The following is an 18,947-nucleotide window of genomic DNA, read 5'->3' on the forward strand; positions in this document are numbered from 1 at the left end:
AGCAAAGATGTTTTCTAAACTCATATTTCTTTCTGTCCCATATCATGGCTCTTGACATGAGACAGAAACTCCAGAAACTCTGGGTTTTTCTCTTACTAACAGGCTTGGAATTGGAGAGGGACTGAGCCAGAGTCCAACTTCAAAACCAGCTCTACATATTTATAAAGAAATTCTTAACCATTGTAAACCTTTTTTTTTTTTTAAGTTAAAAAAGAAAAAGGAAGCTGGGCGGTGGTGGCGCAGGGCTTTAATCCCAGCACTCGGGAGGCAGAGGCAGGTGGATCTCTGAGTTTGAGGTCAGCCTGGTCTACAGAGCTAGTTCCAGGACAGGCTCCAAAGCCACAGAGAAACCCTGCCTCGAAAAACCAAAAAAAGAAAGACAGAAGGAGTCACTGACCGGGTGTGGTAGAGCATGCCTTTAATTAGAGAAATCTGGAGGGAGGGATCTTAATAATGTCTGTAGCCACCAACAATGATTACTCCCAGAGGACACAACCCCCACTCTGGGGAAATGGGCAGCTTGACCCTTGAGCCTGGTTCCCATCTCCCCCCAGATGACCAGACAGTTTCTGAGTCCTGTCACTTGAATGGACAATGGCTTAGAGGCCAGTGTTGCTGCAAATGAGGGAAGCCACAAAAGGGAGCTATAACACCATCAACACTTTGTTTAACAATGGAAGACACTTTATTTAGTTTTTATAAATCTCTGGACATTTCAACTCTGTAGAAATCAAACGCAAATAATGTGCATTTTAAATTAGCATATACTCAACTCTCCGGATCACAGCAATCTCCTATGGTGAGACAGACACACCTAGGAGGGTGAGGCCATGCCAGTCTGTACACACAATATTTCCTAGGAGAAAGTACACTGGACTAACCTGGGCAACCTGGCCTCCATCTTAGAGTCCCTGCAATGCTGAAGCAAACTGGAATGGAAAACTAGAGCTCTCAGGAGTGTGCCAGGCATCGCCAATTCCAAAGCATGGAGGGAACTTCAAAGACCGCTGCCCAGGGAGGCTAGTCTCAGTAATAAAATTGCTCAAATTTAGCTGTATATACACCTATCTACATGTAATCTATCAGCTAGAGATTTAAAAAAAAGAGCCATATAAGATTTGAAAACCTTAAAATCACTCCAGTAAATTGGAAGAACACCAGCAAATTCACAGTGGCTCAGGGTTTGGCCAGAGTCAAGCCTGCTCTAGAGCTGAACGCCTTTCTTCGGGAAAACCCCACTAGCATCTAATGTCCCACACAGCATACGTCACAGCTGCCTATGGCTAAAGTGTGCTACCAGTTCACAAGAAAGTGACAGTTTCAAATTCCTGCCCTACTCCTGTCTCTGCTCCCCAAAAAAGGAAAATTGAGAGTTGGGTAATTTATACAAGGAGTCGTGGACACTCAGCTGCGTACTGAAGAAGCATTTATCCGATGGGCACATACAACCTCTGCCCATCCTAGTGCAAAAAGACTGAGAGCTACTGCTGAGAGCCCTGCAAACCAGTGAGGAAGGCTTAGATGGGGGTGGAGGGAACTCCACCTGAATTTCCTTCTGAAATGAACTTGAGGTTTGGGGTGCAAGATCATGCTCAGCGGGCACCAAGACCAGAGCTGTAGATGTGAGGGCTGAGGTCTCCACCTTGTCACTGGGGTCATTGCAGCCCTCGGCACCGTGCTAACCCCACGTGCACACTGGAGGTAGGTGTATAATATTAACTGTAGGGAAGGGCAGCCGCCCTCTACCCATACAAGAAGGACCATGGGCTTTGTCAGTCCCCTACCCCGAGGATCTTGGTTCCACCCTAGAAGTGGAGACCACCCCCCTTGGAAGACTAAAGGACCCAGGGCACCTTTATAAATACCGTTATCATTAATTTCTTTCACCATATTGAAATACACAGCAAGTTGAATACTCACTTAAAAATAACCTCAAACTCTGTATATACAGTACAGTGGGGGGGGGGGTGCAAACAGGAAGGGACATCAGTCCTGCTGTGGAGTCCACTTTCCAATCGCTGAGCAGAGCTCGCCAACACTGTGGGCTGATTGAGTGGAGCTGGCAAGATGGCATTCAGCTAATACTGGACTTGCTCCCCTTTGATACCAGTTGGAGGGAGGTAGGGGACGGGGACATCTGCCTAGGGATCCTTGTATCAGGGGAGCAGGAAAAGAGGCGAGCCATCAGAGAGGCCCAGTATGGCAGGAGGGCTCATTTCACAAGCCAGCAGGCCTCTAGCTCGCCACTCCTGGTGGGCATTTGAAGGTGGCCCAAAGGATCCTTCCCAGTCCAAGCTGGCTTTGCGGTGGGAGGGGTAGATGTGGCAAGAGTCCCAGAGACAGAGACCTTCTTTCAAAGGAACCAGAACCCAAACCAGCTGAGCAGGGAGTGGAGAGGTCAGCGGAATGACTGAATGGAAGTGCCACCCTGTCCCTCAGACCGAGAGTGTGAAGGAGCAGTAACCCTGGCTGCTTCTGTGGTCAAGCTCAGATCCCAGATTCTGACGCTGCTCTGCTACCTCTGGACGGGACCAAGCCAGGTCAGCGGTGTAGCCCTTGTAGCGGAAGATGGGGGTGGGGCCTATCTGTACACGAGATGGGAGAACTGAGTGGATTTGTAGTTCAGCTGGTTGTTGGGCATGAACTTGTGCAGCTCACTCTTTCTGCAGCACGGGTCGTAGTGGTAGGCGCCGAGGCAGGCGTCGCAGGAGACTTTTGAACACTGGGTGCAGGTATTGGTGGCACCCACACGGTTACAAAAGCCACAGCGGGAGGTGGCTGTGGTGGAGGGCTTGGGCTTTGAGTGGACAGGTGGCAGCCGGTCAAGGCCCTGAGTCTGACCCACATACTTCTCCCGCATAGGTGCCCCATGGACCAGGCTGTCGTGACCAGATGCCTTGCTGGGAAAGGCGCTGGGCTTGGAGGCCAGTAGACTGTCACAGCGCTGGCAGAGGGCAGAGCTGCAGGACAGGCCGCAGTTTTGGCACTTGGATAGGGCAGACTCTTTGGTGGGGGGTGAACGCTTGTGGTAGATGGGGTGGGCATCATTTTTGACCAGCCATACGTCCGGCCGCAGAGCATCCTGCCTCCGATAGGTGGCCCTGGGCTCTGAGTCCGTATACAGGTCCACGTCATCCTGACTGGAAAAGTACGTACTGCGCAGCAGACCAAGACCGTTGGTGGGGGAGATGGATGGTAGGTCATCAGGGCTGCCATGGGGGGAGCTGGACATGGTCAGCAAGGAGGGGGATGGGCGGATGATCTCATCCTTCAGGTCATCCCCTACATCCATGACCAGGGGCTCCTTTCGCAGACTCAGTGAGACCTTTGAGGGGAGCTTCCGGCTCTCCCAGTAGCTGTCATAGGCATCCACCGACCTGGAGGGTTTGGTCACTCGAGGCTTGTAGTAGTCCTTGGCTGCCCGCTCACTGGCTGACTTCTGAAGTGCCACACGAGCCATGGATGTGGTCAGGTGTTCCCTGCTCTCAGCCCGTCGCCGCAGAGCGTCTGAGCACCCATGCGCATCCTCTGTGCTGCTCTTGCGTTCAGTCACCACATCCAGCTCTGAGTAGCCCTTGTCCTTCACCTGTGAGTGGATCCCCAGCATCTGCTCACACTCGACCTTGGCCAGGAAGAGCTCAAAGGAGACCATCTTCACCTGGAGGGACTCCACAAGCTCCCTGAGTTTGTATGCAGTTCCCAACTCAGGCTCGTAGCCCATGAACCTCAGAATGGCTCGGATGTCCTCCTCCAGCAAAGTGGACTTGACATAGTAAACAAAAGGGCCTGTGTAGGTCTAGGGAGAAAGTAGGCAAAAACAAAAACAAAAACAAAAAAGAGGCATGCTACAGAGAGGCCTGTTCAAACCAAGTGCAGAGCAGGACCAGCAGGGAGAGAGGCGGGAAGATCCTGCCTGCAGACCACAGAGGCAAGAGCATGCTAAATGCTCACCACCAAGCAAGGGACACACATGGCCCCTATGAGCCCAACAAGGTCATCAGCTCTTTGTGTAGGCATGAAAGCTCTGCTCCACGAGGAAGCACAGGGGATGGGTCTATAGGGAGTGGGATACTAAACCCAGAGAATTGTCCCTTTCGGGCCTTCGCCAAAGTTTGAAGAACACACGGAGCCTGGGGATATGGCTTGGGATACAGCATGCACTACAGGTTTAATCCCACCACAATAAACACACACGGAACATGCCACAGTTCCAGTCTGGCCTGGGGCAGTCTCTACTCACCCCCATTACCCTGCTATGGAATCTTCTCTCAACCCCCCCACCTTCCCCAACTGGAAGGTTGGTCCACACCAGCTCCCAGCTGCTTGGAGCCCATGGGACGAGAACAGGGCATGTGCACTCAGGAGGGCACAGCAGGCAGAGGCGGCCACCCCACCTCACCTTGATGCTGCGGAATTCCTTCTTCCAGGGGAACAGGAAGAGGTTGATGGCCACCGTCTCTAGCATGCTGAAGGCGCAGTGCAGAGCACTCAGGCTGGAGCTGCTCAGTGAACGCAGGGAGCTCTCTACCACTTCATAAAACCGGATCAGCCGAAATCGGTGCAAGGGGTCCACCTTGTGCAGGCTGAGCAGCGTGGCGGCTGCCACTCGCAGGTACTCATCGCTGCCAGGCTGCTGCTTGCTGGGGGTGGTGTCCACTTTGCCCTCATGGAACTGCACGTACTTCCGAAATAAATCATCCTTGTACTTCGTATCCATTGAACTGGGCTTCCCCAATCAAACCCAAGGGCTACCTCATCTCCCCCATGGCCCTGGAACTGGAGGCTGGCACATCACATGAAGAACTGGCATGGTGCCCATGGACCAGCGCATGCTCTGAAAAGGGAGGAACAAGAAGCCATTATCCATCTGACTGGTCCCTACCCCAGCTTCAGAATGCTGAGGACAGCAAAGCCCAGAGCTGGCCTAGGCTATGCTGGCTCTTTAGCCCAGATGGTCACCTTCTGGTTCTTCCACCTGGCACAGATATGGTACACATACGTGGTGCAAGGAAGAGAAAACACACCAGGTCCTGGGTCCAGCAGCTCACAGGAGTGACTAATGCCTTGGAGGCAGGGTCAGGGAGCTGGTACAAGTTTTGGCCTTGGTGTCACAGAGGAGGAGTTTGGGAAAGCCCCGAGGCAGAGTTAAACCTGAAGCACTGCCAGGCCAGGGTGTGACACTTACTGGAGGAGGCAGGAGGGAGGTGCTGAGCTGGCTCTGTAGAGCACATCCCAGGCACTTAACTCCCTTACTCCTAAGCAAGGGGAGCACAGGGAGCTACTGTGGGTCCTGAAGACAGGCAGCTATTGAGAAAACTACCCAGGGTCACAAAGCTCCCAAGGCAAAGCTAAGGTCAGAGACCAGGAAGGCTCCAGAGTCCAGGCCCAGACCACCACACCCAGCTTTCCTGGAGCAGGAAGTAGCTTGGCACCAACAGAAAGGAGGCTGCTAAAGACCAGGCAGCAAGAGGAGATGGGGGAAGGTTGGAGAAGGCTGACTACTCACGGGGCACACCAACCCCTGTCCTGGTGGTGGGGGCTGGGACTGTAGTGATCTATGTGGAGAGACCTGGGTCCCACTCCCAGCAGGGTTTCAGTGAATGGCCACTGGGGAGTTTAGCTCAAGGGTAGGAAGAGGGACCTCAGAGAACAGACAGACTGCTGTCCCTTCATCTTAGATGGGGCCAGAATGCACATCAGCCCAGCAGCTCACAGGCCACCCTGGGTAAACAGAGCAGCATTCACACTGCCACACATGGCTCAAAAGGGTACACCAGGACCAATGAGGCAGCAATGCAGGGGCTCCCAAGCCTGAGTTCAGAGCCCTGGTCCACATCACTGGGACAATCCCTCAACCCCTGGGCTCCTTTTTCATGAACCCTGATCAGCACAAATAGCTCTGAAAACGTGGCCAAGTAAGGACTTATACTTGTTTAGCGAGATGGTGACAGGACCTTCTCCACCCTGGCAAGGTGCCCACTCGCAAGACACCAGGCTCTCAAGAAGGTTCCAGCAGAGTGGATGTGAACCACACCTGACACTTTCCTGGCCTAAACCCCAGAGTATGGGTGGTGACCACCTTACTCTAAGTGAGCCCCTGCACCTGCCCAGGTGGGACAAGAGTTCATCAGCATCACTGAGACTGTGGGAGGAAAAAGGGCAGGGGGGGGAGGTAGGTAGGCTGGCCTGTGGGGTCCTCTAGCAGATATGTGCTCTGACAAAAACCACAAGGTCCATAGAACCACCCTGGCCTCAGTAAGCCACAGCTCAGGAGCTCTGGTTTGGAGAGATGTCTGGCAGCATTAACAGTAGGGTAAGTGGTGGATGGAACACACAGCAAAACTGGGGGCACACAATGGATGTGGGGGCACACTCTGGAGGTAAGGCTGATAGCCTTGGTTACAGAGTGAGGTTGGAACAAAACAACAGACACTTAAGGACCTGAAAGACCCCCTTCTTCTACTCACTGTCCTTGAGGGCACCCAGCACTTTAGAAACAAAGGTACTGAGTGCCCAAAAGGCAAACACAGGGCTCCAAAGGTGAGTGCTAACTCCAGACCAAGGCCAGAGGCCCTCTGGGGTTTCACTCGCCCTCACAGCGGTCTAACACCCTCGCAGCAACAGTCCCTTGCTCCTCAGCTGTCAGGATGGCTCTACAGCAGGACGCTTGCACATGCATGGTTTTTCTGTTCTTTCTGACTCTTGGGTGACTGGCTCACTGCATCAAGCAGGCCTCAGCTTCAACATAGAGCTGCTGCCGCCGCCGCTGCCGCCGCCGCTGCCGCCGCCGCTGCTGCTGCTGCTGCATCACACCGAGTAAATCCCACCTCAATGCCATGAAACACTACGAGAGCCACAATATGTAAATATCAACCTTATTCTTTTACTTGCTTCCTCTCAGTTCCTCCCTTATAACCTGTAACTCCCACCGAGTCAGAGGTCACCACAGCACTTAGTGCTGATGCAGTTCAAAGTAGGCACCTAATACATGGAGCAATGCATGATGTAAGGAATTCATGCACACACACAGTGACCTTCACCTCTCAGCAGGGTCATGAGAGCAGCTGGAGGAGAAGTTGCAAACATGGCATGCCATGCAGCCTGAAGCTCAAGGTGAGCCTGTGCCTGGACAACCATGAAGTCCATGTCACACCAATGTTTTACAAAGCGCCTACCTTCTGCCTGGCCTGGTTATGGGTGGGGGACAGGAATTGTAGAAGCCATCAGTGAGGAAGACAGTGTGGACCAGTTCTACCTAGAACAGCTCAGCTGCCACCCGAGCATGCACATCCTCTCAATATAAACTCACATTTGCAGCTGCTCTAGATAATAAATATGGGGTTTAGCTATGAGAAGCTCCCTCCCGCTTACGAAGCTCAACTGGTTTTGTTAAGTTTGAAAATCAAAAAGCATATCAAGTGGATGGGGGTGACTCAGTGGTGGAGCACCTGCCTACATGCATGAGACCCTGAATCCCATCATAAGCTCTAGACAGGGTCTCATGCAGCTTACACGCCTCATGTAAAGCAAGCTGACCTCTATACTGCTGAGGATGACCTTGAACTTCTGATCCTCCTGCCTCAGCCTTCCAGGTCCTGAGATAAATATTAATGAGAAGGGCTGAAGGCTGGAGCCATGGTTTAGCAGTTTAAGTACTCTGGCAGCTCTTGCAAAGGACCCAGCTTTGATTCCCAGCACCCACATAGCAACACTGCCTATAACTCCAATCCCAGGGGATCTGATGGCCTCTTCTGACCTTTGAGAGCCCTGCATGCACACGATGTACAAGCCTATATACAGACAAATCACCCATACACATAAGACAGGCTTGGGCCACACACACCTTTAATCCCAGCACTCAGGAAGCAGGCAGGTGGATCTCTGTGAGTTCCAGGCCAGCCAGGGCTACATAGAAACAGTCTTGTTGAGGAGGAGGGCAGCAATGGAGTGGCTACCATGCGTCTCCCTAAACATTGCTATTTTCTTCTCTCCATAGAAGCCAGCCCTGAGCTCCAAACAGGTGATATTTTCAAAGTGAGCCACCCTCCTGCCCTGATCAGTTCAGAGGTGCTGTTTGGCAATGGCTCCTCACGCCACATTCTTGTTTTTTTGCTGGCAAACAACAAACAAGGAAAGGAGACCAACAACTTCAGTGGGTGCTCACAGTCCTAAAATAAGGGTGAAAAACACACGTAGGAAGAATCCTGAAGCTGAGCGTAGCAGCAGCACACACCTAGAAACCCAGCCCTAGAGAGGCTGAGGCAGGAGGATTGCTATGCACATAAGCACAGTATGGAGTACTCTCAAGAAAATCTCAAATAGGCCTAGTAGGGGAGGAGAAAGGCAAAGAAAATGAATGCCTGTAACCCCAGCCCTCAGGAGGTTAGAACAGGAAGATCTCTTAAGAGTCCAAAGCCAGCCAAGAGTACAGAGTAAGACCCTGCACAAAAAAGGACAGAGGGACAGGGAGATGGCTCAGCAGTGCTTTCCATGCAAGCGAGAGGGACCGAGTTCAGCACTCAGCAGGACATTGTGCACACTGTAGCACCAGCACTGGGGAGTAAAGACAGGAGTCTGACAGCTTGATGAACAGCCAGCCTAGAATGGGAGCTGCTGGGCCGTGGTGGTACACACCTTTAATCCCAGCACTTGGGAGGCAGAGGCAGGTGGATCTCTGTGAGTTCGAGGCCAGCCTGGTCTACAGGAGCTAGTTCCAGGAGAGGTTTCAAAACTACAGAGAAACCCTGTCTCGAAAAACCAAATAAATAAACAAATAAATAAATAATAGAAGAATGGGAGCTGCACACTCAGTGAGAGGCTCTCTCTCTCTTAAAGTAAAATTAAAAGCTGGGCATGGTGGCACACACCTTTGATCCCAGTGCCAGGAGGAAGAGGCAGGTGGATATCTGAGTTTGAGGCCAGCCTGGTCTACAGAGAGAGTTCCAGGGCAGCCAAGGCTACAGAGAGACACCCTATCTTGAAAATAAAATAAAGAGAGCCTAGTTCCAGGGCTACACAGCAATACCCAAACGAAAGAAAGGAAGGAAGGAAGGAAGGAAGGAAGGAAGGAAGGAAGGAAGGAAGGAAGGAAGGAAGAAAGAAAGAAAGAAAGAAAGAAAGAAAGAAAGAAAGAAAGAAAGAAAGAGGCGGCGGCAGCTAGAGAGGGGCTCAGTGGTTAAAAACACCTGTTCATGCAGGCACCTGTGTTTGATTCCCGGCACCCATATGACAGCTAACAACTGTCTATAACTCCAGTTCCAGGGGATCTGACACCCTCTTCTGACCTCAGTGGGCATCTGGCATGCCTAGAATGTGGACTGACATACAAACAAAATACCCACACACATTAAAACAAACTTTTTTTAGTGGGGGATGGGGCTGGAGAGGTGGCTCAGTGGTTAAGAGCCCTGGCTGAGGACCTGGATTTAATCCCAGAACCTACAGAGGGGCTTACCATAGTCTGTAACACCAACCCCAGGGGATCTGACATCCCCTTCGGGCCTCTAAGGCCCATATATGGTCCATAGACATAAGTGAAGGCAAAACACCCAACCATATAAATAAAAATAAATAGAAAAAAAATTCTTAAAATGCAGAGATAAGAGAAAGTCATGCAATCTCTGGCTTCCTCTATAGATATATATGCACAGGTGTGAAGACCGGATGACCACACGTGGCAGGGTAAGAGAATGGAACAGTGAACAGTGAATGGTGGGCCTACTAAGTCCCAAGTGACATGGCAGGCTCCCCACTTTATTCACATCTCCCATTTCATCCTGACAGCAGCTGAGGAAACCAATACCCTCAACATCTCCAGCAGGGCCAAAAGGGCCAACAGGGCCAACAGGTTGCGAGGACTGGCTCGCTTCCATTCAGCTCACTCATTTTTGGCTGTAATTGGTACCAGGATATGCAGGTCCCCGTGCCGGCTGTTCAAAAATCAGAAAGATCACAGGACGGCCCCAACATTCAAGACGAAACTGAGCATAGAGAGGTAACTCACTTGTCCTAAGTCACAGAGCCAAGAAGACATGGATGAGACCTGAACTTGAATCTAACCCTAGGCAAAAGCCATCTTATTCATCTTCAGGAGTGGGCTCCTTGAAGGGCTCAATCAGTCAAAATGCCCTGCAGCCTAGGAATCCAAATCTGACAGTAGCAAAACTGCCATCTTCCCACACTGAATGGGCTGGGAGAGCCACCAGCCTCTTTATGATGTAAGCTCAAGGGCCCAGGAGAGAGGTTGTTGGCCAGAGACCAGCCAGCAGTGAGGCAGTTACATCATCCCTGCTGAACACATTCCCTAAGAATACAGGCTGCCTTGTGGCTGGCCCTAACTGGTGTCTTTTCTGAGCACAGAGCCAGCAATTTATTCCCAACACTCTGGAAAGCACAACAAAAAAAACACGCTCTCTGCAAAACACAGCCTGGTTACGGGAGAGCAAGACAGCCCAGCGACAGAAGCTGCTAATTTCTCCAAGCAACCCAAAGACTGGAATGCCAAGCCATACTAGGCTGGCAGGGGGAAAATACAGCTCTGAGAATATCCGGAACACAGAAGCAGAAGGATGGATGCCTAGTGTCGTCGGCTCTGGGCGGCACCTCCTGCACCCACAATCTGGGCCCCTTTGTAGAGCAGTGCACAGGGAGGGAGGGGCCTTAACCAACAATTATTCTTTAAACATCCAACGGGGAAAGCCGAATGCGTTTAAAGTTCGCCCGAATGAAACCCAAATAATTTGGGAAGTGGAACATCGGTTCGGCTTTATCTCTGCTGGCCCTTTTGAGCAGAATGTGTCCCGTGGCAACACTGAAAGGCACTCCCTCCCTACACTGGCAGATGCTATTTGGGTTCCAGTTCTCCAATCTACATGTTTACACACCCCTGGTTCAGCTTCGACCTCCAAATAGGATCAGAGAGACGCGGCTCCACCTCTCTTCTCTCTACCCAACCTCTATGCACTCATTCTAAGCCAGAGGTTCCCAGACCTCTCGGCGGCATCTCCTGCTGACTGTAGAACACTACAGGAACTCCCCACCGCTTCTAGCCTCCAGAAACACTATCACCCGGCCTTCCAAAGCTCTGAAAACAACTTGGGCTGTACTGCAACATGGCTTCTCTGCCCATGGCTGCTTCTCCTAAGGGTTCTGAAGGGAGCTACGTCCCTTCTCTGCAGGGGACGCAAATCTGCGGCGGCTTCTCCCGACTGGGTGAGTCGCCTGCTTCTGACCGCCATAGCGGCGCGGAAAACGCCCCAGGCTCGGAGGCAAGCGCGTACGGTCTTTTGTCGGTGGTGCTGGGAACTGGAGGCAGAAACCAGAGCACCGCACACGCTGGGCAAGCTCTCGCTAACGCCCTTCCCTCTGCCAATGAAGTACCGGGACCTGTCACTGGACACTTGCTGTACCCCGGCACCGTGCAACGCCTGCGTCCTCTCATTCCACGCCCACCGCAGCCCCGGAAGGCCGCCGCGTCCCTCCTCACAGACCCGGAGACAGAGATTCCTGAGGCGGAGCGACTCAGGCAAGGTCACTACTCCGTGAGCCCAAAGCCAGGTCCGCCTCCCCTCCCAGCCGCGGGCCGCGCGCGGTGCCTGCCCCCGGGGCTACCGGGGGCGCGTGTGCAGTCTCACCAGGGAACGAGTGCTGGGGCCGGCCGCAAATAGCAGCTGCGGCCGCGGGGACGGAGCCGAGGGCCTGGCCAGCGACAACGCCCACAGGGACCTGTCCTCCCGCCTGCCCCGCACTCACCCGCCGCTGCCCGCCAGAGAAGCGAACGCCGCCGGAGCACGGCCCCCGTACGGTCCCGCCGCTCCCGCCGGCTCCGGGGACCGAGACCAGGACCCGAGCCAGCGGCGGCCCGGAAGCACTCAGCCCGGAGGTGACGCCACGGAGGCGGGCTCTGCGAGAGGCTGGGTCGCGGCTGCGCGCTGAGTTTAGGAAGGACCGGCGGAAACCTGTGGCCAGCAGATGAACGGGAGGAACGGAGAGCGGAGAGGAGGCGGCGGGAGACGGGGTGGGGAGCACTTCTCCGCGGAACCCGACTTCGCCCCTTCGGGACGGTCGAGGAGGCACAAGCGGAATCCGGAAGCAAATGAGCTGGAAGTGACGCGCAGCGCTTTGCCCGCAGACGCTGGTTAACCGGGTTGTCATGGAAACGGGTACTAGAGCGGGGAGATTGGTTTTTCCACCTAGCCGGCTTTCCCCCTGGTCAGGACAGTGCTTGAGAGCCCGGACTGACGTCGAGACCCGCGATCGCGACAAAACCGCTGGGGATAGCGACAAAGCGTAGGCGGAGGTCACGTGAGACTGGAGAGCGGACCTTGAGTGTTAACTACAGGCGACCTAAGTTAATGATGCAGATGGGGGGGAGGGGGGGATAGGGGACTCAGGAGAAGGCTCCGCGTTTAGGAACACTTGTCACTTTCAGAGGACCCAGGTTCGATTCCCAGAACCCGCGTGGAGGCTCACAACCATCGATAACAGTTCTAGGGCATCTGATGCCCTCTCTGACCTCCACGGGTACCAGTCACGCACGTGGTGCACATACATAAATGCAGGCAACACATAACGTAAAATAAAAACAAATTGCTACATAGCGAAACTCTGTCTCAAGTGATAATAATCCATTATTCCCATTAATCCATAGATTGAACCTCACTAATCCCAACTATTCCGAAGGCTGAGTCAGGAGGAGTGTGAGTTTAAGGCTAACATGAATAGTTTAGCGAGCTCCTGTCTAAAATAATAATAATAATAATAATAATAATAATAATAATAATAATAATAATAATAATAATAATAATAATAATAATAATAATAATAATAATAATAATAATAAAGGCTGGGGCTGTAGCAGGCCTAGAACCCTTGCCTAGCCCGTGCATACATCCTGGGTTCAGTTCTCAACAATGAAAAAGTGTGGGGAGACTCCCAGTGTTGACTTAACTGATTACTGGCAGAAGCATGGCCTTGAACAAGCCACTTAACCTCTCTGAGCCTCATCATAACACCTTTTAAAAGCAGTAATAATAACAATATCAGCTGCCTAGTGAGCTGCAGTCAGAATGAACTACTACATAGAAACTACTTAGTACATAGCACAGACTAAGGACCTAAAGAAGTTGTTTTGAGACAGGTAGCCCTGGCTAGTCTAGAGCTTACTATGTATTCTGGTCTGGAACTCACTTATAACCTGTGGAAAGCTTTCCTAAGGACACTGGCTACCTCTTGGAGCTCAGCCCGCCTCTGTCTCCTGAATGAAGCTGGCTTCTGTTCTGTAACCATGGAAACCAGAGGGGCAAAAGCTGTCAACCCATTTCCCTTTGAGACCTGCTGTCTACACTGGCTTATGTCCTAACAGCTTGCCACTTGACTTTTCATAGGTTTCTCTAACTCCTGTTTGTCCCATTGACCAGGAGCTCCCTGAGAGATAACTTCGGGGGGCTGTGCTGGAGAAATGGCTCAGCCTTTAAGGGATGCTGCTCAAGGACCTGGTTCAGTTCCCCAGAACCACATGCCAGTCACAGGAAATTAGACACCCTCTTCTGGCCTCCGAGAGGGCACTGCACACATGTGGTGCACAGTCATACATTCAGGCAAAAAGAAAAAATGATCATACACATGAAATATTTTTTTAAGCCGGGCAGTGGTGGCGCACGCCTTTAATTCCAGCACTTGGGAGGCAGAGGCAGGCAGATCTCTCTGAGTCTCTGAGTTCGAGACCAGCCTGGTCTACAAGAGCTAGTTTCAGGACAGGCTCCAAAGCCACCTTTGAAACCCTGTCTCAGAAATATATATATTTTAACTTAAGAGAGAGATGATTTGCTACAGAATCCCTAGAGTTTGCCAAGTGCCAGATACATGAATTAGGCATAGAGCATCATTTTTGACTGGCTGGAATTTTTGTTTTCTCAAGACAGTCTTGATGTGTAACCTTGACTGTCCTGGAACTCACTATGTAGACCAGGCTGGCCTCGAACTAACAGATCCACCTGCCTCTGCCTCTTGAGTGCTGAGATTAAAGGTGTGTGCCCCTATACCTTGTTTGTTCACCCCTCTGGCCTCTCCACACCCTGCTGCCTGGTAATGGATACTGAATGCCCTTCCCTGTCTTGCTTTCTTCCTGGCTTCTTCTGATTTCTCCAGCTAAAAGATCCAGAGCACTCCTCTTCTGGCTTCCCACAACACTCTTTCGGAATTGTATCTCAGCACTCCAGGCCACATATGTATCCAGCCTGCTATCTGCACCAGGACCCACATCCCTTTTCACCTGTGTTCCCCAGGAGCTCTGTGCATGTCTGATCAGGAGCCATCCAACTGGTGTTCCCTGGTTGTACGAGTCACTCTTAGAACCAGGGTGACACCAAGAAAATAAAGCCAGTAAGGTTTGTCAGAAAGCTTGATGTAACTCCACGCCTAAGTTTAGGTTAGAAGTGTGCACTGCTTTTTCAGATGATCCAAGTTCAGTTTGTAGCTCCCACATCAGGCTCTTCACAACCATGACTCCAACTCCAGGGGATCCGACTCTTTCTTCTGGCTTTACCTCTGAGAGCACCTGCAGACACAGACATATAATTAAAAAATAAATCTTCTCCAGCCAGGAATGGTGGTGCATGCCTATAGTCTCTCAGAACTCAGGAGATAGAGGCAGGAGAATCAGGAGCTCAAGGCTGTCCTTGCCTAATAGTAGGTTGAGGCCAGCCTGAGCTACATGAGACTCTGTCTCAATTCCCCAAACAAAGAAAGGAAATAAAAGCCCTCTCAACAAATGTGACAAGCTTGCCTTTTCACATGAGGCTTCGAGAAAGTCCCTTCCACCTCTGTGGTTCTGTGACAGCCAAGAGGGAAACCCTGGTGATGGAAACATGTGACATTTCCTGTTAGAAAAGACCCAAGGTCTCAAGAGAGGCACATTTCTCATCCTTGACACAAATGAAGACTTGGGACTTCTGTGCTTAGTATCCAGACTTCATTACATAATGATTAGTAGGTTACATAATGATCATGTGACAACCGTCAGGCACCCTCACTTTTTAGGAGCCAACACTCTACCTACCTCTTTCTATTTTTTATGATTTTTTTTCTGTAAATCACAAAGTAGCAGGAGTCCAACAATACAGAAGCACACATAATGAAAACCAAAAGAGGAACTACCCTGTGACCCAGGAGTGGGCTTTCTTGGCCTCTGAGAGAGAAACCCAAGCGCAGGAAGCTGTATGATTACAGTGGCAGACAAAGGAGGTGGATTCTGCACAGCAGCAGGTGAGTGGTGTATCTGCCTAACCAACCGGCACCTGCAGAGGATGATGGACCTCTACGATGCCTCAAAACACAGTACTAGGAAAAGACTCTGCGCAGCAAAAACAAAACAAGCATCAGCCAGCTTTACTGAGTTTAGGTTCATGTAAATATCAAAGCCAACCAGAGACAGGAATATAGACCAGACGCCTGTTTTCCCTGTCATTCCAGTCCCGGCACTGAGGCCAAGGCAGAAGAATGAATGTGAGTTCAATACCAACCTGAGACCTAAGCAGTGAAAAGTGGTCTGCTTGGGGGTAGAGGAGGCGCTCCATGGTTAAGAACCCTTGCTATTCTTCCAGAGGGTCAAAGTACAATTCTCAGCACCCACATTACGAAGTCCACAATCACCTATAACTCCAGCTCTGGGGGCTCTGACGCCCAGCTGCACATAAAGAATCTTGGACAGGTGGTGTGGTACTTGCCTTTAATCCCAGCACTCAAGAGGTAGAGGTGGGCGGATCTCTATGAGTTTGAGCCCAGCCTGGTCTACAGAGGGAGCTCCAGAACAACCAGGGCTACACAGAGAAACCCTGTCTCAAAAAACAAGCAAAGACAATTTGTTTTAAGTTATTTTATGAGCATGGGTATTTTGCCTGCATGTTTATCTGTGTACCACGTGGATGCCTGGTGCCCACAGAAGCCAGAGAGGTCAGGGCGATCAGATCATCTAGAACTAGAATTACAGACGGTTGTAAACTTCCGTGGGTGTTGGGAGTTGAACCTGAGTCCTTTGGAAGGGCGAACGGCATACTTCATGTGGTTGCAGAGCACTTGCCTCACAGCACGAGGCTTCAGGTTCAGCCCCTGGGACTCAAGTAATAAGTGCTAGGATTAAAGGCAAGGTGTGTGTATCTGCCCAGCTCCTTGAGAGTTTTGCACTGTAGCCCAGGCTGAGTACTCACCATGTAGCACCATGCCGTCCCTGAACTCAAGGCAATTCTACTGCCTCAGCCTGCCTGCATTGTAGATGTGGGTCCTGAAAGCTGACTGTTCCTTTTGATTGAATGAAACATCTCTGGATCATCTTTCAAGGACCCTCCCTCTGGATGATAAGCCTTTTGTTGCTGTTGTTTTTTTTGAAGATTTATCTTTTTAAGAATTTTAATTTATTCATTTTGTGTTTGCAAGTGTGTATGTGTACTATGTATGTGCTTGGTGCCCCTGGAAGTCAGAGGGAGCATTGGATCCCTTGGAACTGGAGTTATGGACAGTTGTAAGCCAATATGTGGGTGTTCGGAATTGAACTTGGATCCTTTGCAAGAGTAATAAGTTCTCTTCTAAGTCATCTCTCCAGCCCCTAATTTTTAAAGATTTATTTAATTTATATGGGTAGGTGTTTTGCCTGCATGTATTCTGTGTGCCGCATTTGTGTCTGGTGCCCACAAAGGACAGAAGAGGGTGTCCGGTTCCTTGGGGCTGGAGTTGCAGTTGGTTGTGAGCTGCCTGATGTGGGTGCTAAGAACCCAACTCAGGTCCTCTGAAAGAGCAGTAGATGCTGAGCTCTCTGCTCAGACTGTTGAGCCTACTTCTGACTGCCTGCTTGTAGGTTGTCTCATGACTGTGACTGCAGTGGCATTTCATTTTTATTTTAATAAATAAAGCATGTCTGAGAATCAGAAAAGTAACACAGCCACACTGGCCAGCCTTTCGGATCAGACAGCAACAGCACACACCTTTAATCCCAGTAGCCACACTAGCTTGCCATAGTAACCAGGTGGTAGTGGTGCATGCCCTTAATCCCAGAACTAGAGAGAATTATAAAACAGGAGGAGACAGCTCTCAGGCTCAGGCTCATTCTGAGATTCCTGGAGGCAGGGTTGCCATTTCGGACTGAGGTTGAGGTAAAAGCCAGTGGCTGACTGTTTTGCTTTTCTGACCTTCAGGTTGAACCCTGATTTCTGTCTCTTTTTTATTAGTTGTGCTTCCTGTGAGTATATGCTTCAACCTGGATTTCTTAACCTGGATTCACAGTCCCTTCCTCAAGGTTATCTTGATTTCGTTTGCTTTGTCTTCATTTTTTGGAGACAGGCGTCACACACAGCCCAGGCTGGCCTAGAGCTGCTCTGCGGACAAGGCTGACCTTAGACTCCTAACCCAACTTTTCCCTTTGGACAAATGGGATTAGAGGAGTGCCCCACCTTGGTCATGGTCACGCTGGGTCACTTACGCGGACAAGTGCTCCACCAACTGAGCCACTTCTCCAGCCCTCAGAAGGCTCTCTTGCCCACTGGATAAGATACCGGGAGGAAAGAACTTCACCTGAGCCTGCCAGGAAATGAGTCCGCAATAGGTGTTAACCTTGTGAGGCGTACTGTCCTCGCACAAGCTGAATTTGCTGGAGGCTGAGGAAGCCATCTAGTTCCTCAATTGACTTGGGGGAGGCTATCACCCCAAAGCAGGCACGTGTGTTCTCTGGTTCTTTCACAACACTTTCTTCCCCTTTTCTCCCTAAATATAACCCTAACTGCCAAGGCTTCAAAGCCTTCATGCCACCCCCAAGTCCAAAAGTAACTAGTGGCTAAGAGCTGTTATTACTGGGGACCCGCCCTTCCCAATCCACCTCCAAGGAGACAGAGCTCACACACAAGGTTGGACCTTGATCTCAACTGGGTGCTGCCTAATTGCTCTGAAAACAGTGCCCAGAGGTCAAGTCTTCTACTGTGTACAGTGCAGCTCTTCAACGCCAAATTCAAAGAGCTGTCTGCAGAACGTAAGCATCTTTGCCCTCGTTACATATCAATATCATCCCTTGGTAGGAAGAAAGGGGAAGGAGGGGGCTGGAGTCAGGAGTCAGCAGTCAGGAGCTGAACCAGAGTTCAGATCCCCGCACCCTCACAGTGTGTGTGTGGGGGGGGAGGGAGGGAGGAAGGACTCAAAACAGCCAGGAACTCCGGCTCCAGGTAACAGAACACCTCTTGGTCTCTGCTGGCACCTGCACACACAGGTGCATAAATACACATATATGAATAAAACCCTTTTTAAAAAGGAAGGCAATCAGGCTGGCACAAGTACAGTAAGCTCTGGGCCCAAGGGCCTAAATTCAGAGCGCCACTTTGCCACTCTTCATCTGTGTGACCTTGGACTCCGTTTCCCTGTCAGTAAAGTGGGACTGACTGTGTCCCAAGACTAGAGATCTAGTTTGTGATTCTTCATGAGCCAGGTACCTTTTTCCCCGCCAAAGTTGGGGCTCAAGCCCAGGGCCTCATGCATGCTCAACTACGCACATCCCAGGGCCTCATGCATAGTAAACTATAGCCTCACAGTGAAGCACAACTTTCTAGAACCTTTTTTATTGATTTGGCTTTTGAGACAGGGTACCTCTAAGGAATCCAGGCTGCCTAAATCCTAAAGCTGCTCCTGCCTCAACCTCCCAGAAAGTTTTGAGATTTATAGGTGAGTACTGTCATATATCCTAGGCCGGTATCAAGCTTACTGTCAAGTCCAGGATGACCTTCACCTGGTCCTCCTGCCTTCACCTCACAAGTGCTGGGGATTATGCATGTGAGCTATCACACCTGGCATATTCAGGGATGGAACGCAGGGCCCAGGGTACATGCAAGAACTATACCTACTTGGCCACGCCCCAGCCCTAGACAGTTGTTGGAAATTAATCACTGCCAGTACCCTACACCTGCCAGAACTCT

The 18,947-nt window shown here is 51.0% G+C and overlaps 1 protein-coding gene across 1 annotated transcript; it reads right to left on the minus strand.

Annotated features, from left to right (window-relative positions):
* Positions 1 to 396: 396 nt before the first annotated feature.
* Positions 397 to 11,887, minus strand: Spata2 (spermatogenesis associated 2). Its single transcript, XM_050120127.1, has 3 exons — positions 11,752 to 11,887; positions 4,400 to 4,834; positions 397 to 3,796 (listed from the first exon to the last, which is right to left on the minus strand). Exons 2-3 carry the CDS (start codon positions 4,715 to 4,717, stop codon positions 2,582 to 2,584), a joined length of 1,533 nt encoding a protein of 510 aa, XP_049976084.1. The 5' UTR covers positions 4,718 to 4,834; positions 11,752 to 11,887; the 3' UTR covers positions 397 to 2,581.
* Between the last annotated feature and the right edge of the window lie 7,060 nt (positions 11,888 to 18,947).

The sequence above is a fragment of the Alexandromys fortis genome, unplaced genomic scaffold (assembly GCF_014885135.2).
Source record: "Alexandromys fortis isolate MF-2015 unplaced genomic scaffold, M_Fortis_MF-2015_v1.1 scaffold_141, whole genome shotgun sequence".
Classification (NCBI taxonomy): Eukaryota; Metazoa; Chordata; class Mammalia; order Rodentia; family Cricetidae; genus Alexandromys; species Alexandromys fortis.

Excerpts from the sequence above, each read along its gene's own strand:
- Spata2 (XM_050120127.1), bottom strand. The coding sequence starts at position 4,717 with ATGGATACGAAGTACAAGGATGATTTATTTCGGAAGTACGTGCAGTTC. Across the intron at positions 3,797-4,399 it reads AGGAATTCCGCAGCATCAAG|ACCTACACAGGCCCTTTTGT; the intron begins GTGAGGTGGGGT and ends CTTTCTCCCTAG.